The sequence below is a fragment of the Nanorana parkeri genome, unplaced genomic scaffold (genome assembly GCF_000935625.1).
Source record: "Nanorana parkeri isolate BGI_ZX_2015 unplaced genomic scaffold, ASM93562v1 scaffold92, whole genome shotgun sequence".
Taxonomy (NCBI): Eukaryota; Metazoa; Chordata; class Amphibia; order Anura; family Dicroglossidae; genus Nanorana; species Nanorana parkeri.
Window position 1 is genome coordinate 268,869 of NW_017306360.1, and position 10,714 is coordinate 279,582.

Here is a 10,714-nt window from a genome sequence, read left to right on the forward strand (position 1 = left end):
ATCAGACGATCACTCCAGTGTTTGTCCTTCTCACACGGAGGACCGGTAAATATCACTGATATTTACCGATCCTCCGCTCAGCCACGCAGAGAGCCGCTGTCATCCTGAAACTGACAGGATGACAGCGGCTCCGATCTCCTCCCCGCTCGGCCATCCTGACAGCTGCGGGCGCGGCTTCTCTCCCCCTCACCGCTCCGCCATCCTGACAGCAGGCAGCGCTCCCTCCTGCGCCCCCCCCCCAAGTGGGGGGGCGGACGAGGGAGCGCTGTCATATCGGATGGCCAGCGGTGAGGGGGAGAGAAGCCGCCCACAGGACGAGCTGTGACGGCCGCACGGCGCCCTTGTTGCCATGGCACCCTGTGCGGCCGCACGGCTCGCACACCCCTAAGGCCGGCCCTGGCTATAATACTTTAACTTGCTTTGTCTGAGAAAGACTTCGGGCCCTGAAAAAGACAGGCGCTATGACAAAAAAACACAGACAGGAGTGTTTGCATAGATTTATATATATCTTAGTCTGATTAGTACCTTCTCTAAAAACGCACTATTACCATATAACTCAGGGTATGCAACCGTAATACTCTAGCTGTTCTGAAACTACAAATCCCATAAGGCATTGCAAGTAGTGGAATAAAAGCGCTCCTCTTATTGGGGTGGCTGGCCAATTATAATGTGAAAGAGTCGCTATAGGTGATCTGAAAGACAGCTTCTGCATCCCAGAGGATCTCCTCCGTCTCCTTGGTTTGTGGAATGCAGAATTGTGAATTGAAGTGCCGAACTCCCTTTAACAGTCCAGATACATCTTTATTCAATGTAGGGTTGAGAGGGCAATATAGAAATAACAAAGTATTTCTGGGGCTCATACCCCCTTCATCAGGGCTTACTAAGGGAGAACATGTATCAGGACCGTGGTGGCTGGAAATTGGATGAAGCTTTGTCCAGTGTGTGAGAATGCATAGAGCTCCTCAGCAGCTGATTTGGCAGCAAGCTTGCAGGTAGTGTCCCTATACAGTACAGCACCAACAATATCATCCAAAGGATAAGGATGCGACACAGATATGGCTGCAATTTCTTTTTCAGTTCAGGTATCGTACACTGGGAGAACAGGACAACGGTTTTAGGCGTCCTCACCCATTCTCAAGTTTACAGGTATACCTCAGAAAGGGCAAGGACGCACAAAACCGTTGTGGTATACCTGAATCGAAAAAGAAAATGCAACTATATCTGTGCCGCATCCTTATCCTTTGGATGATATTGTTCGTTGACGCCTGATACATTTGCACTGAAGGTACTCATTGTGTGGCCCACCACTCAACAATATATATATATATATATATATATATATATATTCACTTTATTATAAAAAAACATATATGCAATATACACATTAATGTGTTCACTTCCAATAAAGACACCCACCATTATAATATAGACTCTAATATACTATCCTAGCACAGCTTTGTATCAGAGAACACAGACAGACCCAGATATACGATGTTTTAGGCACTGTGCATTATAGGAAAGCAGACAGATGACACAATGGAAGAGACACAATGTATGTGAACAGGAGAGCAGACAGAGGATCTGCATATTCTTTTTACTTAGGGGAAGGCAGGGGAGAGTGGAAGCAGGTCCACACATAATCATAGTATGTATAGATGGAATGAAGGCGAGGGGAGACAGATATATAGAGGCAGACTGCGGAGAGGAGACAGGAGAGGGCGGAATGAAGGAGGGGAGAGCAGAGAAGGGCAGGAATAAAACCAGATCTAGGAAAGGTGCAGACAGAGAAGTGAGAGAAAGTGCAGAAGACTTCATATCCAGACAGGACTCAGACAGGGGCAATACATCCCTGGGAGAGGGGCAGATTGCAACAGATCCCAAGACCTGGGAGCTAGAGGGATCAGGAAGGGGGACAGGTATAGCCAGGGAAATAAGGAAGAAAAGGGGCAACAGATCCAGGCTGAAGAGAAAAACAGGGGCAGTAGATTCCTAAAGCAGTAGAGCATAGGTAGAAGAAAAGCTTTAGCAAGACCAGCAGAAGGGGGACACCAGATCCCTTGACCAGGGGCAGAAGAGAAGACGTTGCCATCTCATCCGTGCCAATATCCAGCAAGGATGCAGCTCTCCGGCCACCTGCTGCTCTTTGTGGCCGCCCTATGCGCCCCAGGAAACAGCGACGTCCTTTTCCGCTGCCCACAGTGCACCCCGGAACGCCTGGCCGCCTGCCCATCTTCCCGTCCGCCCTGCATGGAGCTGGTGAGAGCCCCGGGCTGCGGCTGCTGCTCAGTGTGCGCCCGGCTGGAGGGCGAGTCGTGCGGGGTGTACACTGCCCGCTGCTCCTCTGGACTGCGCTGTTACCCCAACCCGGGCTCTGAGCTTCCCCTGCAGGCGCTGGTACAGGGGCAGGGCACATGTGCCAAGAGGAGAGATGCAGAGTACGGCAGCAGCCAGGAGCGCTGGCCAGGTAAGAGACCAACTTAAATTTTTTTGCCAATATTATTATTATTATTATTATAATACAGGATTTATATAGTGCCAGCAGTTTGCGCAGAGCTTTACAATATAAAGGGAGACGGTACAGTTACAATACAATGCAAGACAAGAGGGTTGAAGCTGTCTATGTGGGTAAGCTGCCCACCACTACAAGCCTCAGCATGTTTTGCCAGACTTAGCAGCAGCTGGAAGTGTAAAGGTTTTCCGTATCTCCCGATGTTGCTTGTGCTGTATTATTGGATATGTAATGAGCATGAACAAAGATCCGATCAGAGCTTGGACATATACAGTATGACAATAGCAACTGTTACAACAGATGTCAGAATCCTTGTAATAATCGTGAAGGGGTTTCATGAGGGTCACATAAGACCTTCGGGGCAACCGAAAGCTTTTCTGTAGTGCAGCAAAAAACTTTTCACCGTGTGCTTACCATATTTTACCTACAGCTGATTCCAGAGACAACAGGTTATAGCAGATAGTCTCAATCAGGGTTCTTCCAGAGGGTTGCTTGAGCTGTGCCTGATTGACCTCCGTAGGATGGTGTCTGCATATTTATGGGGCCAATGGCACTGGTTAGAGCCATCGACATGGTACTAATGATCTTTTAAGGTGTCTATAAGAGTGGCATTCTGACCACCACTGTAAGGGGGGAATTTGTTCTACTGGCCACCAGTGTAGTGGGCAAAATATTTCCACTGGCCACCAATGTAAGGGGGAATTCTTTCCTCTGACCACCAATGTATGTGGGGAAATCTATCCACTGGCCATCAATATAAGGGGGGAATTCTTTCCTCTCACCATCAATGCAAGGTGGAATTCTTTCCTCTGACCATCAATATAAGGGGGGAATTCTTTCCACTGGCAATCAATGTAGGGGGGAATTCTTTCCACTGGCCATCAATGCAAGGGGCGATTCTTTCCACTCACCACCAATGTAAGGGGGAATTCTTTCCACTGGTCATCAATGCAAGGGGGGATTCTTTCCACTCGCCACCAATGTAAGGGGGAATTTGTTCTACTGGCCACCAGTGTAAGGGGCGTAATATTTCCACTGGCCACCAATGTAAGGGGGAATTCTTTCCTCTGACCACCAATGTATGTGGGGAAATCTATCCACGGGCCATCAATATAAGGGGGGAATTATTTCCACTGGCCATCAATGCAAGGGGGGATTCTTTCTACTGGCCATCAATGCAAGGGGGAATTCTATCCACTGGCCATCAATGTAGGGGGGAATTATTTCCACTGGCCATCAATGCAAGGGGGGATTCTTTCCACTGGCCATCAATGCAAGGGGGGATTCTTTCCAATCAATGCAAGGGGGATTCTTTCCACTCGCCACCAATGTAGGGGGGAATTATTTTCACTCACCACCGATGTAAAGGGGAATTCTTTCCACTCGCCACCAATGTAAGGGGGAATTTTAGCCACTGGCCACCAATGTAAGGGGGGAATTCTTTCCAATGGCCACCAATGTAAGGGGGGAATTCTACACTCTGGCTACCAATGTAAAGGGGCATTTACCTCTGACCCCCAAATAACTATTTTTTGCAGGGGTTCCCTGTGTCCTGAACATTATTTTAAGGGTTCCTCTAGGCAACAGGTTCAGAAAGGATGGGCTTTAAGTTCAGTCCACAAAACTACAACCTCCAGATAAGAATCCTTATTTTGCTATTCAATGAGATATGAAAATTTTAGTCACCTGGATGAAAGATCCTTATCCTTGTGTAAAGCTTCGAGAATTGAGCCTCGTATATGCAAATAGACGGCAAATGAAATGCTTGGAAAACCCCTTCAGCATTTTTTAGCTGTTCCCTGGGTGTTTTATGAGAGCTTGATCAGCAATGTCTGGTGCAAATGTACAAAAAAGGCCACCAGATCAAAAAAAAAAGTGCTGAAACCCATTCCGGGGTACTCAGAAACAACCTAAAACCCGCCGTTAATACCTTTGTAGGATGCATTTGCGAGCATCTGATGACCGCAGAATGCTCCACAATGTGTCATAATGACCAGTTAAGAATGAGACGCATCTCGATCTATGTGACAGGCTGTTGTTCAATCGTCCACGAGTGTCGCCCTTTCCAACCTCTGCGCTGTCCCAGTTGCAAAGCACAATTTGTAACACCTTAAAGGAGAACTATGAGGTGAGTGCTTTTCACTCACCTCACAGTTTCTAGCCGACCTGTGACAGGTCGGCTCAGTAGATCGGGAGGTGAGCGAACACATACCGGCGTTCGCTCACCTCTCGATCCTGTCACGGCTCTCTGCCGTGACAGGGGAGGGGCTGGATTCCCCCCTCCCCGCTCCGATCCGCCAGCGCTGACAGGCGGAACAGACGGGGGAGGGGGCGGGTACAGCTGGCTCTGCCTCTAGATAGGCAGAGCCAGCTGTCAGTCACGCAGCTGGGCGGATCCCGGCACAATTGTCGGGATCCGCTTCAGCTGCGGCGTCTCAGTGCTGCTCGCGGTATACTGAGCTTAGGGTGACGGGAGGACGCTAGTTTGTGTCCTCCCGTTACCCTAAGGAGAACTATGGGGAAAAGCCCTGACCCCATAGTTCTCCTTTAAAGGGAAAGAGTCACAAAGCGAGAATGTACTGCACTTCACTATTTCGATAAAGTGGCAGCTAATGTTACAATGTATCAACAAATTTACACTGTTACAGTTTTACACAACGACAGTACAACATAATTGTATTTGTACCGTGCAGCATCACAATTCTTGCAGCCATGCTGATTGCATACACTTGGTAAATAGGATATTCTCTGTGGTGCCTGGGCTTGCAGCTTCCACAGCATGCGGTTTTCTGCCAAAGTTCCTAAGTACTGATTTTCCACCGCTGCCTGCTGGGGAATGTTCCAGCCTGTCCTTCAAACAGTGATCTGCCTGAGATCTGAGCAATTTGCGTCATGTTCACGGACACAGCCAACAATTGCCAGGTTGTATAGGGAACACCAAGCGTGTAACCATGACCGTGGCACTTTAAAACATATATTTGTGGCTGCATTTGGGTATTTGATCCGTCACAGGCACGATGGGCACCTTAAAATGCATATTTGCCGCGCGATATCGCAAGAAGTCATTTTTGTTGCGTTTTTGACGCGTTGGTGCGCTTCTGGACTAAAGAAAATGTGACATGCAGTATTTTTTCTGTCCGGACCGCGTTGGTGAGAATTGGAGCCCATAAAACACATAGGCATACATTGGGATGCATTTTTAGTGCAGGAGCGTACTGTTCTTGTCCGGTACAGAATCCGGACGTCGTGCGAACAAGCCCTAAGGGCGGGTTCACACCATTTTCCGGTCCGGATCTGGTCTGGAAAATGGTGCGAACCTGCCCGCAGTTCCGGTGCATTCCAGACCAGACAAAATGAGACACGCAGTATTTTTCTGGTCTGGTCTGGAACGGACTGCGTTGGTGTGAACAGAGGCCAGAAATAGCATAGGGATACATTGGGATGCATTTTGGGTCTGGAAACAATCTGGTCTGGTCTGGAGATGATCCGGATGTGGTGTGAATGGGCCCTTAAGCTAGAGCGCAGTCGCATCTCAATAGCCTTACATTTGCAGCCATAGGCTGTGCATTGTCGCATTGATAATCGTTGCAAAAGCTGTAAAAGACCGACATCTGCATTTAAATTTGTTGCTGCGCTGAGAGGTGAAGCATGTTGGCCACACCACTGCTTTCATAATGTGCTTTTCACGCTCTGTTTATCTTATAACAACGGCACTAATAGCGGAGCGCGTGCCTCCCAGCTGCTTTATGACGAAGGCCTTTGCCTAAGGGAGCCTGCGCGGATGGGGCAGCAGGAAAATTATTTTTATAACCCGCCGACTTCACTTCTGATGAGACTTTCGGCTTTTCCGTGTTTAACTGCCATTAAAATGATCTGGAACAAATGTTGCGCAGACAGGATGATGATTGTTACAAAAGCCATTTAGTAATTTTATGTCATTAGAATGGCCTTTAAAGTTCAATCCGCCAGCGAGCTTTGATTGGCTAATGCTGCCGAAAGCAATTTCGCATTTCTCTTGCTAGTAGCCATGCCGACTGTAAATAGAATGTAGAATCCCCATCTTGTATAAATGAGGGCAAAGCCTGAAGTCTGCAGTGAGCTTCAACCACAAGCGGCCCGTTGCAATGAATATGGCTTTCTGTGCCGTGTATTTTAGGTGTATGGCACCCCGAGCCGTCATATTAAAGAAGAACTCTGGCCAAAAAATGTATTAACCCTTGCAGTGGGGCTACCCGAGCACTGCAAGGGTTAAGTGCTTGTTTTGGTCTAGGGAGGAAAATAAAAAAGTTTTACTCACCCGATCCTCTGAGCTCTTAGTGCCCATTCACACTGAGTGTATAATCGCACGATTTAATCGCACGTTTAATCGCACAATATCGTGCATATTTGCCGTGCGATATCGCGAGAAGTTGCTCGTCCAATGATTTTCAATGGAGCTGTTCTATTTAACAGCTCCATGTCGCCTGTCGCGCTTCTCGCGTCGGTTGTGCGGGACCCTTTTTCCCCGCGGATGTCGAGCGATTTTTCTCTTTTTGCATGCAGTCCGACGGTGAAGGTAACACGATCGTCGCCCCGAACAGTCGCGCTATCCTGGCCGCGCGGAAATCCGCTCGAGGTAAGTGTCGCTCAGTGTGAATGGGGCCTTAGACCGGTCCTTCCAGCCAGGGCTATAGCTACCATGAGGCGAGTGAGGCACTCGCCTCAGGCGTAGCTCAGAGGGGGCGCAGCCAGGCCTTGCCCCTGTTGCCATGGCGAGCACAGGGCACCATTGGCAACAGGGGCAGCAGGCAGCCAACACAGCTGCGGCTCGGCAGGGAAAAGAGGAGCGGCACAGGCTCCAGCTTCTCCTCGAATCCCCGCTGCTCGCCCCCACCTGTATGGTCAGAGCACTCTGTGTCCTCAATCTCTTGCGCGCCGCCATCCTGGAGGCGGGGCGCATGACGTCACATACCGCACACGTCGTCTGTTGGGGGGGCACCATTTTCTGTTCTTGCCTGGGGCGCAAAAGGAGCTAGCTACGGCTCTGCTTCCGGCCTCACTTTCCCACCGCTGCAGCAATCTAAGGTCCCTGAGTCATCACGTTCTATGCACAGTGTGTAGTATGTGAGTATGCCGTGGGACATACCATCGCTGCGTAAGAGGAGGTGACATCACCTTGACAAAACAAGCAAAATGTTGTTCATTTGCTATCTATTGGGAATTTTTTTTAGCAAGAAATAGAATCTTCCATATACGCGTTCCAAATATGTTATAATGATACACCAAATATTCATTGTACAGAAATGTATAGAAAAAAGATCTACAGGCAGTCCCTGACTTACATACATCCAGGGCGGGTGCTGCCATTAGACAAACTAGGCAGCCGTCTAGGGCGCAGCCTTGACCACTCACCCCCCACGGTGCCCCACTGGAGGGGGGCTGGGGGGGTGCAAGTACCTGGTCTTGCCTAGGGCGCAAAATAGTCTCGCACCAGCCCTGCATACATCCGACTTACATACGACCCCTACTTACAAACGAAGGCTGTTACTTTACAGCAGGGGTAGTTGTAATGCTACCGCGCTCGTGCCGTCGAGGAGCACCCGCCTTTTTGGGTCTGTCTCGTAGCACTGTATGTACAATACAAGAAGTTGGCTCTTGTTAGACGTGCAGACGTGGGGTGCCCGCCTCTTCTTCCGGGTCACTGTGAGGTTTTTCTTTACTGCTGTCTGTATCCTCATTAGAAAGATTTAATCTCACTTCATGTCCTTGAGACAACAGGAAGTGAGAGGAAATTTACCCCTAGGGGAAAAAGGTGTCTCCACTGAAGCTAAACCCCCACATTTTCAAAATCCAATTGTCACAGGGACAGAAAGTGAGGTGCAATCTTCTGAACAGGGGCGCACACAGCAACACAAACGTTACAGGGGGGTTAACCCTTCCCTATGCTATGCAAAACTAAAAAACCTGTTCCCTGTTCCAACTTACATACAAATTCAACTTAAGAATAAACCTACAGTCCCTATCTAGTAACCCGGGGACTGACTGTATATAGAACACATTTAAAATCATTGTGTGGCTGTGGTGGGGAACTGTAGGTTGTAAACTCCTTCAGGAATGTAAATGGTTCAGTGTTCTCTGACAACAACTCTGGCACTAGTGCGGCACACGTTGACTGCTACTACAGACTGAAGACTGGCGGTGCTATACAGGAGAGGGGAGTGTGTGTGTGTCCCTCTTCTAAAGTTATTAATCTGAGATTCTATTGTTCAGTCTAATAGGAAAGCCCAGCACTAGGCCTGCACTTGTTGACTGCCACTGCAGACTGAAGATCTCAGATGGGCGCTGTCAGTAGAGGAGAGGGAGAGTGTGCGTGTGTTCCTCTTCTGAGCCATAAATCATAGATCCTAATAATCAGGTCTGCACTTGTTGATGACACCTGCAGATTGGCAGAGTCTATACAAGAGGAGTGTGTGTCCCTCTTCTAAACCATTAATCTGAGATTCTATTATTCAGTTATGTGTCTAATAGGAAAGCCTAGCACTAAGTTTGCATTTGCTGACTGCCCCCGCAGATGGAAGATCCCAAATTGGCACTGTCTATAGAGGAGAGGGGGCGTGTGTGTCCCTCTTCTGAGTTACTAACTTCATATTCCTTTTATTCAGTAATGTGTCTAATAAGAAAGCCCAGCACTAGCTATGTAGTTGGTGACTGCCCCTGCAGACTGAAGATCCCAGATTGGCACTGTCTGTAGAGGAGAGGATGTGTGTGTGTCCCTCTTCTGAGTTATTTACTTCAGATTCTATTATCCAGTAATGTGTCTAGTAAGAAAGCCCAGCACTAGATCTGTACTTGGTGACTGCCCTTGCAGACAGAAGATCCCAGATGAGTACTGTATGTACAAGAGAAGTAGAGGGGGTGTGTAATGCCTCTGATTCATTCAGCTGTGTGTGTAACCTGAGATCCAATTATTTATGTCTCTGTCTTAAAAAAAGCCCAGCGCTAGGTCTGCAGTTGTTGAAGGCTCCAGATGGGCACTTCTATACAGGAGAGGAAGAAGGGGAGTGTCCTGCATCTGAATCATTCAGCTATGTGTGTAATCTGAGAACCTATTATTTAGGTGTGTCTTATTAGAAAAGCCCAGCACTATGTCTGCAATTTGTTGACTGCTCCGGTAGGCTGAAGATCCCAGATGGGCATTGTCTTTACAAGAAAGGCGGGGTGGGGGGCTGTATTCCCCCTAACTCATTCAGCTGTGTGTGTGTGTAACCTGGGATACTAATATTTAGGTCTGTTCAAATAAGAAAGCCCAACACTAGGTATGCAGTTGTCAACTGCTCCTGCAGACTGAAGGTTCTAGATGGGCACAGGTATGTCCTGCCTCCAAATCATTCAGCTGGGTGCCTATAATCGGAGATTCTGCTACTAGCTTTATCGAGAACACTTTAATACAAGACTCACGATCATCACTTGGCTGAAAAGGGGAAAATGAACTTTAATGGCATCTCAGTCTTAGTCTGTAGGGTTCAGTATTGAGTTGGCTCCGCCCTTTGCCGCTATAACAGCTTCAACTCTTCTGGGAAGGCGTCCACAAGGTTTAGGAGTGTGTCTATGGGAATGTTGGACCATTTGTGAGGTCAGGTCCTGATGTTGGAGGAGAAGGCCGTGCTCGCAGTCTCCGCTCTAATTCATGCCAAAGGTGTTCTATGGGGTTGAGGTCAGGACTCTGTGCGGCCAGTCAAGTTCCTCCACCCCAAACTCCCCCATCCATGTCTTTATGGACCTTGCTTTGTGCACTGGTGCGCAGTCATGTTGGAACAGGAAGGGGCCGTCCCCAAACTGTTCCCACCAAGTTGGGAGCATGAAATTGAACAAAATGTCTTGGTAAGCTGATGTCTTAAGAGTTCCCTTCACTGGAACTAAGGGGCCAAGCCCAACCCCCGAAAAACAACCCCCCCCTCTCATAATCCCCCCTCCGCCAAACTTTACAGTCGGCACAATGCAGTCAGGCAAGTACCGTTCTCCTGGCAACCGCCAAACCCAGACACATTGCCAGACAGAGAAGCGTGATTGGTCCCTCCAGAGAACACGTCTCCACTTCTCTAGAGTCCAGTGGCCGCGCGCTTTACACCACGGCATCCCACGCTTTGCATTGCACTTGGTGATGTGCGGCTTGGATGCAGCTGCTCGGCCATGGAAACCCGTTCCATGAAGCTCTCTACGCACTGT

At 48.7% G+C, this 10,714-nt stretch overlaps 1 protein-coding gene across 1 annotated transcript in view; it reads left to right on the plus strand.

The window, feature by feature from the left end:
- Nucleotides 1-2,026: 2,026 nt before the first annotated feature.
- Nucleotides 2,027-10,714, plus strand: part of IGFBP2 (insulin like growth factor binding protein 2) — a 44,005-nt gene continuing 35,317 nt past the window's right edge. Inside the window, exon 1 of the mRNA XM_018552566.1 lies at nt 2,027-2,464. Coding sequence (XP_018408068.1) covers nt 2,116-2,464 — 349 coding nt within the window. The 5' untranslated portion in view covers nt 2,027-2,115. The remainder of the gene's footprint in view (nt 2,465-10,714) is intronic.